Source organism: Mauremys mutica, chromosome 2 (assembly GCF_020497125.1).
Source record: "Mauremys mutica isolate MM-2020 ecotype Southern chromosome 2, ASM2049712v1, whole genome shotgun sequence".
In the NCBI taxonomy this organism is placed as follows: Eukaryota; Metazoa; Chordata; order Testudines; family Geoemydidae; genus Mauremys; species Mauremys mutica.
In genome coordinates this window covers 235,759,109-235,771,656 of record NC_059073.1, presented here as the reverse complement: position 1 = coordinate 235,771,656, position 12,548 = coordinate 235,759,109, and the positions used below count along the sequence as shown (strand labels likewise).

Below are 12,548 nucleotides of genomic sequence, written 5' to 3'. Positions count from 1 at the left end.
ATGTACACTTCTGTGAAACCACGGTAGTTAGAATCATTTTTATACATAGTTCTTTACAAAAATATGCTAGCATAGTTTCACCACTGTTTCTTGGGTCACTGAGCGCCCAACATAAGCAGATTATAAACATGGTTTGTAAAACAATTCAGAACATAGGAATACCATGTTTGCATCTTTCCATTTGAAAATGGTTCTGGCTAACATAGTTTCTCTGTAGTATATTAATCCTTAGTATTTATATTGCACTTTTTTCCCATTCACAAAGCATTTTATGAACATTAATGAATGAGTCCTCACAACTTATCTGTGAAGGAAGGAAGTATTATCCCCATTTTACACAAACTGAGGCAGAGAGATGTGAGTTGTCCAAAGCCACAGAGGATATGATTGTTGGAGCATGTTGTAGAACCAAGAAGTTCCCATTCCTGTAGTTTAATCATAGAATATTAGGGTTGGAAGAGACCTCAGGAGGTCATCTAGTCCAATCCCCTGCTCAAAGCAGGACCAACCCCAACTAAATCATCTCAGCCAGGGCTAATTGCTGGCTCACACCTTCTTTTCCTCTCTCTAATGCAGATGGGGGAGGTTCTTTCTGCGCTGAATAGAGTGAAGTAGGGCCTCTTGTAGTGCTCCTGTTCCTGAAAGATTATGCCTATTGGAATATCATTAAGAAAAAAGGTTTCCCGATGGCATCAGAGGACCAACTTCTATTAGGAAGTTACTGACCAACCAGTTACTAACAAGATTGCTTTTTTCATTCCTTCTCATTTTGACTTCAGTTCTGTGTCAGCGTTCCAAAGCCAGGGAATGGGCACAATCATTACTGCAGTCTCTGACACCAGTGGGTAAAGGTCTGAACAAAGGTAATTCTCTGTAGCCAGGCAGCAGAGGTACAGCGCCATGACTATCAGGAGGGGAGTGAGTGTGAGGCAGAAAAGTCCATGTGAGGCTTTTGAAAATTTAACCCTTAGTCCTCATTAACTTTAACCTTGAAATAGTCATTCATATAAATGTTCTCCTCTCTTCTTCCCCAAGTATGTAAGAAACTCCATTCTAGTCTATATAGTGTTATACAGCATCTATTAATAGGCTGGCTCACAAAATATTTGGATGTTTTTCCTTCTATTTTTGCAGATCTTTTCAATAAAAGATGATCGGGAGAGGATCCAGCATGAAGCTAACATTTTCTCCATCACATTTGCTGTTATAGGTGGTGTTTGCTTTATCACTTGGTTTTTGCAGGTAAACTCTCATAACACTGCTCTACAGCCAAAATGCTTTTGAAATAAATGTAGTCCAACTTTACTAATTCTGGGTCACTGAGAACGAAAATGATGCTTAAAATTGTTGATTGGCTCTAGTTTTCAAGATATGCTATTGGGTCAGTATATACGACCCTTGACTTGGGAATAGTGGAGGATAAGTGAGTTATAAAGGGAAGGGATCTCAATTTAAACCAGAAATGTCTAAAATACATCTTTGACTGAATCTATGAATAAATCTATGACGGGTTTGGACAGTACTTGCTTTTTAGGTAAAATAATGAATGATGCAATCTGAAGCTGGTATTGCGTCATACATTATATGAATTGCATCATGTTATTCCTAGAAGACATGGATGATGCAATCATAACGAAGCTTACATCACTCTGCTGAACAAATTGCCCTATATCATCTCTAGAAATCATACAGTGTCGTGCTCTCTTATTTGTCAGTGTTTGATTTTGCAAAGGGACACATTTCTGTTTAGCCAAAGTGAGCAGAGATGCCTCGTACTTGTGTGAACAGTGCAGATAACTTCTGCTATGTTTGTGGTGAAGTGACTTTTGCATCACAAAAGCACAGTATAACCACTATGGTTAAGAAAGCCTATCACCTTTATTTTGGCTGCAAAATTGGAGATCAGGACAAGAGGTGGGCCCCACACATATGCTGCAACACTTGTGCAACAAATCTTCGCCAGTGGTTGAACAGGAAAAGGAAATCTATGCCTTTTGCAGTGCCAATGATTTGGAGAGAGCCAACAGATCATACCAGCAATTGTTACTTCTGCATGGTGCCTCCAGTTGGGAAAGGTGTGTCAAAGAAGAAAAAGTGGACTGTGCATTATCCAAACATTCCATCAGCCATACGCCCAGTACCCCACGGAGAAGGACTGCCGGTTCCTGATGCACCAGAATCATTCTCACTTGAGTCAGACGAGGAAGAGGAAGAGGATGAAACTTCTGGTCCTGAACCATCAATGTCACAGGACCCACATTTTCTCCCATCCTCCTCCTCTGAAACACACCTCATAACACAAGGTGAACTGAATGACCTTGTCAGGGATTTGGAACTACCCAAGCGTAAGGCAGAGCTGTTGGGCTCCAGACTACAGCAGTGGAATCTCCTGGCAGGTGATGTTAGGGTTTCCATGTTCCGTGACCGTCAAAAGGATCTTGTCCCATTCTTCTTCATGGAAGGTGATCTTGTAGCCTGCAACAGCATCGATGGTGTGATGGCAGCCCTCAACATTGTTCACGATCCAGATGAGTGGAGAGTGTTCATTGATTCATCGAAGACGAGTCTTAAAGCTGTTTTACTGCATAATGGCAATGTTTTGCCATCAATTCCAGTTGGTCATGCAGTCCATATGAAGGAAACCTATGACAACATGAAACAACTTTTGAGGTGCATAAACTATGACCAACATCAGTGGCAGCTTTGTGGCGATTTGAAGGTTGTTGCTCTCTTGCTTGGTCTGCAGACTGGATACACAAAGTACTGCTGTTTTCTCTGCGAATGGGATAGTCGTGCAAGAGATTCCCACCACATCAAGAAAGACTGGCCACTCCGACAGTCATTGGAGCCTGGGAGGAAAAGTGTTCAGCATCCACCACTTGTTGAATCAAGGAAGATTTTGTTACCACCCTTACACATCAAGCTGGGTCTGATGAAGAACTTTGTCAAGGCCATTGACAAAACACAAGCAGCTTTCAAGTACCTCCGTGGAAAATTTCCAAGGTTAAGTGAAGCTAAGATAAAGGAAGGTGTCTTTGTTGGTCCTCAGATTCGTGAACTTCTTTGAGATGATGCATTTGACCATGCACTGCGTGGCAAGGAAAAGACGGCATGGAAAGCCTTCCAGTTAGTGGCAATAAATTTTCTCAGAAACAACAAGGCAGACAACTACAGGTTGTTGGTGGAAAACCTCCTCAAGGCATACAAAAGCCTTGGTTGCAACATGTCACTAAAGATACATTTTTTGCACTCTCATCTAGATTTTTTTCCCACCGAACTGTGGAGCAGTGAGCGACGAGCAGGGCTAGCGATTTCACCAGGACATTGCAACAATGGAGAAACGCTATCAGGGCAAATGAAGCCCATCAATGCTTGCAGACTATTGCTGGACAGTGACAAGAGATGCTCCATTTAATGAATACAAGAGACAAGCCAAGAAGCGCCGAGTAGACACTGAATAGGACTAAACTATGTACATAATAGTTTTTTGCCTTTTGTTTCATAATAAATTTTAGTTAGATAACCCTTTTGCTGATTTTTAAAGTGTTACATAAACAGGACAGGTGAAATATTATCATGTAAACAACCATAAACACATGAAAAAACCTAGGTTTACAATTTATGATTAAAACTCTACTATCTACACAATATACATAGACATAAAATGTAAAAACTTAAATATCTTAGAAACAGTAGCCAATCAGTTGTTTTAATTGTCATATTTGAATTCAGCACATCAAAATACATAATAAATACCACATTTTTATCTCTGAAGCAGACGACTTCTCAAAAATTGTAGACCAGTGTTAATCAATAAAACAATTGGTCAGAACAGCAGTTTGCATTCTAGTAACTGCTTTAATCAGCTATGGATTTAAAGTTGGCAGCTGAGTGATCATGGCATGATGGGATGGAGGAATGTCTGTCTGGTTCTGCAGCTGTATTGTTCAGCTCTGGTTGTTTTTTTTAATTTTATATTCACATCTCACCATTTTGTGCTATGCTTGTAATAAATGACTGCACTCGATGTATAAATAGCATCAGACTGCCAGTTAAATTACAAGTACTAAAAATCAAAGATATGAGGCACTTCTGGTTTTTTATTTTGTTTTGTTTGTTTGTTTGTTTTTTCTTACAGGGATTTCTCTATGGGAGGTCAGGAGAAATCCTAACAATGAGATTAAGGCATATGGCATTTAAAGCCATGCTGCGGCAGGTTAGTGTTAAAATTTTTCTTATAAATACACCATTTTCTCACTTGCCTTTCCTATAATAAATTGCAAAGGGATTAATTCACCCTCTTTCCTCATACACAGCGCAATTTTACTGCACCACCTTTCACATGAAGATTTAGGTATTAATTATATGTATACTTACTCTAGCCAAAGTAGGAGAAGAACTGTACTAATTCTAACCATGATTAACTACTATTATTGCAAATTTCCTTGACCACTCTGAATAAAGATTTGTTTGACTGGAAATCGTGTTAGAACCTCATGAAAGTATGCTACATGCTACCAAGCTAAGACCTCATTTACAGGCTGAAAACAACCACACCAAAATCAGTAATTAAATTTGGTTGAAGTTCAAGCTTGTTCTAACAACTGGGATATGGTTTTGAATCCCATTATAATGTGATTCTGTCCCATCCATGCAGTCTGCGCTATACCATGTAAGAACAGAGTTGAGTGGCAACCACGTTTAATTGCAGTTGTTAATCAGGTGTGTGGGGGCAGGGGTGCGTGTGTTTGTGCATGCGCATGTGCATGCGCCCTGAGGTTACCACCTACTTCGTTTTAAACCAGGTTAATTTTAAACCAGATGGCTTTTTTGAGTGACCAAATTATATTCCTGCTTTTACCTGCTGAACCTGGTTTTCTTTGGTAGCTGTCAGATGCCCATCGTCCTAAACATCATTTTTATTTATGTCAAGCACATGCTTATCTTCTTTGGCCAGTGGCATTGAGCAATCAGAAGTCCCCTGGTATGAATTTTAATCTTCCTGACAATAGCACTGACGTAACATGCTGAGTACTTGATGCTGGCCTAAGTTAGTGCATTCAAGGAGAAGTATGTTGAAAACCACGAAGAAAAAGAACTTCACCTCAGCTGAGAAGAATACCCAGGGCTGGCCTTACCATGAGGTGAACTGAGGCGGCCGCCTCAGGTGCCAGACTGTGTGTGGGGGAGGCAAGGGGGGGTGGCACCAATAGGACTCAGAGTGTAGAAAATTGTGTCTGTTGCTGGTGCATATGTATCTCTCTGCTCTAGATGCACAGAGATGGGGGAGTGCTGTGCTGGAGGAACGAGGACACAAGAGACATAAGAGGCAGGCAGGAGAAAAGGTGAGAGGGAATAACAGAAAGCAGCAGGAGCTGCAGGGAGATAGAGGAGGAGGAGCCTCTCATGTACCTCTCTAGCACCCCCAGGAGCTGATTGACACCAGCTTCTCAGGGAGCTTCTTGTTTCCTGGTGCTTTCCTGAACCCACTTGAGGAGAACAGGCAATGAACTGAAGTAGTAGGAGCCAGTTAGGCCCTTAAGACACTGATATCTTCCCTCACTCAGGCCCTGCTACCAGCCTGCTTATTTGTCCCCTTCAACTGAGTGTTGAGAGCCACTATAGCTGGCACAGAACAACAGTCATGAGTAAAGAAGAAAACGCCCTGGCAACAAAAATCAAACAGAAGATTGTGGCAAATCTGAAGTCAGCAAGATATTACTCTGTTATTCTGGATTGCACACCTGACATCAGCCATATGGAACAAATGACTTTAATGGTGTTTTTTGTAACAACAACAGAACCTAGTGAAAATGTCCCTGCAATGGCGACTGTCAGAGAGCATTTTCTATAATTATTGACATCGATGATACTACAGGAGCTAGTATGACAAATGTGCTTCTTAAAAAGCTGGAAGATATGGGAATTGCGATAGCTGACATGAAAGGTCAGGGCTAAAATAATGGTGCCAACATGAGAGGAAAGAACAGAGGAGTGCAGACACAGATCCAAGAGTTAAACCCTCGAGCTTTTTTTGTCCCATGAGTTTTCAAAGATAATGGCCAATGGCTCTGCAATCACATTCGCCAACTCCTTTAGCACCCTCAGATGCAGTGCATCCGGCCCCATGGACTTGTGCTCATCCAGTCTTTCTAAATAGTCACAAACCACTTATTTCTCCACAGAGGGCTGTTCACCTCCTCCCCACACTGTGCTGCCCAGTGCAGAAGTCTGGGAACTGACCTTGTTTGTGAAGACAGAGGCAAAAAAAGCATTGAGTACATTAGCTTTTTCCACATCCTCTGTCACTAGGTTGCCTCCCTCATTCAGTAAGGGACCCACACTTTCCTTGACTTTCTTCTTGTTGCTAACATACCTGAAGAAACCCTTCTTGTTACTCTTAACATCTCTTGCTAGCTGCAACTCCAAGTGTGATTTGGCCTTCCTGATTTCACTCCTGCATGCCTGAGCAATATTTATACTCCTCTCTGGCAGCGGCGTATTATCGCCTAGGCCAACAAGGCCTAGGCCTAGGGCAGCAAATTTGCAGGGGTGGCAAATTTGCTCGTGACCCCTCCCCAACTCCACCCCTTCCTCAAATCCCTGGCCCGCCTCCTCCCCGAGGCGCGCTGTGCTTCCCTCCATCCACCTCCCTCCCAGGCTTGCCGCGCGAAAGCGCTGGGAGGGAGGGAGAAGCGAGTAGCGGTGCACTTGGAGAAGGTAGATCAGAGGTGAGCTGGGGCCCACAGGCGCAGGGAGTAACCCGGGGGGGGCTGGGAACTGCTCCCTGCCCCAGCTCACCTCCGCACCACCGCTGCCATTCCCCAAGCATGCTGCAACTCCCCTTCTCCCCCTTCCCTCCCAGGCTTACCACGAGGGAGCAGAGGTGAGCTGGCGTGGGGGACGAGCGGGGCGGCAATTTTTTGAGAGCCTAGGGGCACCAAATTTGTTAATCCGCCACTGCTCCCTGGTCATCTGTCCAAGCTTCCACTTCTTGAAAGCTTCTTTTTCGTGTTTAAGATCAGCAAGGATTTCACTGTTAAGCCAAGCTGGTCGCCTGCCATATTTACTATTCTTTCTACACATCTGGATGGTTTGTTCCTGCAAACTCAATAAGGATTCTTTAAAATACAGCCAGCTCTCCTGGAATCCTTACCCCTCATTTAGGGAACTGGGGTAAAAAATCTGCCTGGGGATTGGTCCTGCTGTAAGCAGGGGGGTGGACTAGATGACCTCCTGAGGTCCCTTCCAGCCCTGATATTCTATGATTATTGGCTGAGTCTATGTTATTCACCCAGGGGATCCTGCCCATCAGTTCCCTGAGGGAGTCAAAGTCTGCTTTTCTGAAGTCCAGGGTCCGTATTCTGCTGCTCTCCTTTCTTCCTTGTGTCAGGATCCTGAACTCGACCATCTCATGGTCACCGCCTCCCAGGATCCCATCCACTTTTGCTTCCCCTACTAATTCTTCCCTGTTTGTGAGCAGCAGGTCAAGAAGAGCTCTGCCCCTAGTTGGTTCCTCGAGCACTTTCACCAGGAAATTGTCCCCTACACTTTCCAAAAACTTCCTGGATTGTTTGTGCTCCGCTGTATTGCTCTCCCAGCAGATATCAGGGTGATTGAAGTCTCCCATGAGAACCAGGGCCTCCGATCTAGTAACTTCTGTTAGTTGCCGGAAGAAAGCCTTGTCCACCTCATCCCCCTGGTCTGATGGTCTATAGCAGACTCCCACCACGACATCACCCTTGTTGTTCACACTTCTAAACTTAATCCAGAGACTCTCAGGTTTTTCTGCAGTTTTATACCGGAGCTCTGAGTAGTCATACTGCTCTTTCACATACAGTGCAACTCCCCCACCTTTTCTGCCCTGCCTGTCCTTCCTGAACAGTTTATATCCATCCATGACAGTACTCCAGTCATGTGAGTTATCCCACCAAGTCTCTGTTATTCCAATCACATCATAATTCCTTGACTGTGCCAGGACTTCCAGTTCTCCCAGGTTGTTTCCCAGGCTTCTTGCATTTGTGTATAGGTACTTAAGATAACTTGCTGATCGTCCAGCTTTCTCAGTATGAGGCAGGAGTCCTCCCCTCTTGTGCTCTCGTGCTTGTGCTTCATCCCAGTATCCCACTTCCCCTCTTACCTCAGGGCTTTGGTCTCCTTCCCCCGGTAAACCTAGTTTAAAGCCCTCCTCACTAGGTTAACCAGCCTGCTTGCGAAGATGCTCTTCCCTCTCTTCGTTAGGTGGAGCCCGTCTCTGCCTAGCACTCCTCCTTCTTGGAACACCATTCCATGGTCAAAGATTCCAAAGCCTTCTCTCCAACACCACCTGCATAGCCATTCATTGACTTCCATGATGCTACGGTCTCTACCCAGGCCTTTTCCTTCCACAGTGAGGATGGATGAGAACAGCACTCCTTTATCCTTTTTCCCAGCACCACGTAGTCTGCAGTGATCTGCTCAAGGTCATTCTTGGCAGTATCATTGGTGCCCACATGGAGAAGTAGGAAGGGATAGTGATCCGAGGGCTTGATGAGTCTCGTCAGTCTCTCCATCACACCGTGAATCCTAGCTCCTGGCAAGCAGAAGACCTCTCAGTTTTCCCGGTCGGGGCGGCAGATAGATGACTCAGTCCCCCTGAGGAGGGAGTCCCTGACCACCACCACCCACCTCCTCTTGGGAGACGTGGTCGTGGAACCCCCATCCCTAGAACAGTGCATCTCATGCCTTCCAATTGGTGGAGTCTCCTTCTGCTCCCTTACCTCAGATGTATCATCTAGTCCACTCTCTGCATTAGTACCTGTGGAGAGAACATGAAAACAGTTGCTCACCTGTATCTGCATTGCTGGTACATGGAGGCTCCTCTTTGTTCTTCTGGAGGTCACATGCTGCCAATTTTCTTCACCATCCTTCTGTCCCCACTGTGCAGCCTGCTCTGATTCTTCAGGACGTTGTGCCCATAGAAGCATATCCTGACATCTGTCCAGGAAATCTTCATTTTCTCTTACGCAACGCAGGGTCGATTCTTGTTTCTCCAGACCTTGAACCTTCTCTTCCAATATGGAGACCAGCTTTCACTTTGTACAGACAAAGTTGCTTCTGTCCTGTGGAAGAAAGACGAACATGGCACATCCTGTGCAGGTCACAACAGCTGACCGCTCACCATCCATATTACCTTCCTTCTAATGGCTTCCTCAGCTGTTGCAGTAACTACTCAGAGAAGCCTGCAAGATGCAAGCCTCAATGCACTCTCCCCAGTCAAACTCCCTGTTAGCCTCTCCGCTGTTTGCCGCTCAGCTGGTTCGCAGCTGACTGCCTTTTTATAACAGTCAGGCCCACTCAAGGCCCACCTAGAAAAAAGCACTCCCCGTTAATGGGGCAAAAAACAAAGCAGCTCTGCCAAAGAACCTGTGGCAGCAGATTGCCCAGTATCTCCACGAAAATTTCCTGGAGATCTCTGAATAAGGTTCCTGTGACATGAGGAAGTCAATCAACAGCCTATTCCGCTACTCAGACTAGGCATGCGGTGGGAGACAAGCCTTCTTTCTGCAACCCTCCTGCCCCCAACAACTTGCTTCAGTGAGTCCCAAAATCAAGTCCACTTACCAGGGGCCTCCTCTCCTGTTTGCACTTCGCCAAGCTCCAACAGCTGTGACTGGCTAGCCTCCTCCGGGGTAGAAAAGAGCTCCTGGCTGCATGCATCTCTGACCTCTGAGTCATCCTCTGCCTCTGGGTTCCCCTCCCCCTCCACATCCTTGTCCAAGATTTCCTCCTTCTGGCTCGGTCCACTCTCAACTGGCATACGAGGCACCGAAGGATCCACAGTGGTCTTCACAGTGGACGTGGGGTTGCCACCGAGTAGCACGTCCAGCTCTTTGTAGAACCAGCAGCTCGTGGGCACAGCACCGGAGCAGTGGTTTGCCTCCCCAGCCTTGTGGTAGACGTTCCACAGCTCCTTCACTTTGACCCTGCACGGCAATGTGGCCCGGTCATGGCCCCTTTCTGTCATTCATTGTGAAATCTGTCCATAGGTATCATAATTCGTACGGCTGGAGCACAGCTGGGACAGGACAGCCTCCTTTCCCCAAATGCTGATGAGGTCCAGCAGCTTGGCATTGCTCCAAGCAGGGGATTGCCTGGTGCGTGGAGCAGGCATGGCCACCTGGAAAGATACGCTGAGACCACTGCACGCATCACCAAGCAAACAGGAAGGGGACTTTCAAAATTCCAAAGTAATTTACGGGGTGGGGATGACGGTTGGTAACCTGAGGGCAGGGCAGTAGAGCTCAAATTGATGACCAGAGAGGTGAGAACAGGCATTGTGGGACACCTCCCAGGGGCCAATCGCAGTGCTATAATCGACCACAGTGTCTACACTGGTACCGCAATGCTGTAGCTCTGGCGCAGAAAGCTTTACACCTCTCGTTGGGGTGGGTTTTTTACAGTGCTGCAACTGTGCAGTTTCTGTGCACTAAGTGGATTGGCAGTGTGTACACCTTGGGAGTTACATCGCAGAAAGCTGCTTTACTCTGCAGAAACTTGCCATTGTAGACAGGGCCTAAACCTTCCATGCAAAGGCCTGCTTCTCAGCCCACTGAAGTCAGTGGGAAGACACAATGGGCTTCAGGGTGAGGCTCATATTTTCTAATGGCCGGCAAGTGGAAATTCTTGGCTTTTGAGCGCTGAAACATGGTTTCTGCAATGCTTTTAATTTTTGGTTTAAAAAACACTTAATCTAAACTCATATTAAAACCATTTTAGCCTGACCTGAAGCCTTTTAAATCCATGTTAGCAAACAGTGTCCTAGTACAAGTGTGGAAGGGGCCATGGTGACAGAATGAAAGTACTCCAGCTAAATCTATCATCTGCATCAAAATAGTGTCCGTGCAGCTATAGTGAAGTTTAGGTTAAAGAAATATTTGAATAACTAACTCTCTTTTATGCCTACTTCACTTCACTCTGTATATATACAAATCAAGTTCAGCAATTAACTTATCTCAACCCCAGCCTTGAAATCGGAGACTATACCAATGCTGACAGGTCAGCTGGTTTCCTTTTGTAGCCCATAACTGATCTTTAGTTGATCAGTAACTAAAAGTCAATCTGATATATAGGGCCACCCAAGGCCCCTAAACTAGCATGACATCCATTCTGTACAGGCTAATTGCTGACCTCCTTTACTTTCAGACTGCAGGATGCTGGGCATAAGAAGATTTATAGGGGAGGCCCCAGAGTCTGCAAGAAGAGAGGAGGCTTAGAGCATAGGACTTCAAGAAAATACAAAATCTAGGCTATCTTCAGAGTTCAGCTGTTGCCTTGCTAAGAACACACAGGACCAACATTTTAAAGGGTCTTTATAACTATGTCTGATATTTGCAAGAATATAAATTTTGAATGCACAAAAAATCATAGACCATATTCTTAACAGGTATAAATCGGCATTGCTTGACTTGAAGTAAAGGGAGCTACATCAGTCTACAATAAGTTATTATCTGGCTGCAAATGGATATTTGCATGCATAAATCAAGTAATTGCATGCACAAATTGGTTAATGTGATTTGCATGGGTAACTATCCACATTAAATAGAGAGGACGCTTTTGAACAAATAGATGTTTGGTGGGTTTTGATTTTGTTTTTCATGTGCAAACAGACATACTCAGACACTGAAGATTTTGTTAATAATAAAGCAAGAAGGGGAGAAATGACCTTGCTCTCACTAAGTAACTTCATTTTTCTGTTTTGTTCCATAGGAAATCTCTTGGTTTGATGATAAGAAAAACAACACCGGAGCTCTGACAACAAGATTAGCCACAGAGGCAGCACAAATTCAAACAGTACGTACTGTACGTGTGTGTGAGAGAGAGATTTTTGTATCTATATAACACTAACATTAAATATGGATCATTCTTCCAGGGTACTTACAAGATGACATTATCTGTAAAACTAGGGACAAGCACACTATTCAGCTGTTAGGAGGTCGGTGACCATGAGCACTGGATCATACTAGTGGAAGGAAGAAAGCAGATTTATGGAGAGATGGACAAGACTGGGAAGAGAGAAAGCAAGGAGGCCCAGAATGTTAGAGTTACTGATAAAGGTGGAGGAGAGGGGGCAGCTATTTAAATGGAGAGAATTAGATTTAGAATGAAGGGACAAAAGGAATGCTAGGGCGTTGTGAGCGAGGGAGGAGGAGTAAGTGAAGCAGGTGTTGTGCAGTACATAGAGAAGGGTCTGAACTACAAGTTTGGATTTGGATATGAAGTTACCTAAAGTTCATGAGTGTTGGGATATAGGGTTGTGGTTCATCCCATTGTAATGATACAGGGCAAACTTGGAGTTCAGCAGAGTTCAGATCTGGAGTTTCAGATTAGCCTGTCTCTAGAAGGAACAAGGGATGGGTGAAAGGGAGAGTGACTGAAAGCATTTCAGCTAAAAGCACTATATAAATGCTAGTAGAGATTCTGGGTTTCAGTTTTAAATTTCAAACAGTCAATAAAAGGCCAAGCCTGCTATTTTTCAAGAACTCGTTTTCAAAAATAAACACTGGATG

General features: G+C 44.6%; 1 protein-coding gene across 1 annotated transcript in view; it reads left to right on the top strand.

Moving 5' to 3' along the window:
• LOC123363810 (ATP-binding cassette sub-family B member 5-like) overlaps positions 1 to 12,548 on the top strand; it is a 67,473-nt gene that overhangs the window by 36,856 nt on the left and 18,069 nt on the right. The window contains exons 19-21 of the mRNA XM_045005226.1: positions 1,135 to 1,242; positions 4,139 to 4,216; positions 11,749 to 11,832. Coding sequence (XP_044861161.1) covers positions 1,135 to 1,242; positions 4,139 to 4,216; positions 11,749 to 11,832 — 270 coding nt within the window. The remainder of the gene's footprint in view (positions 1 to 1,134; positions 1,243 to 4,138; positions 4,217 to 11,748; positions 11,833 to 12,548) is intronic.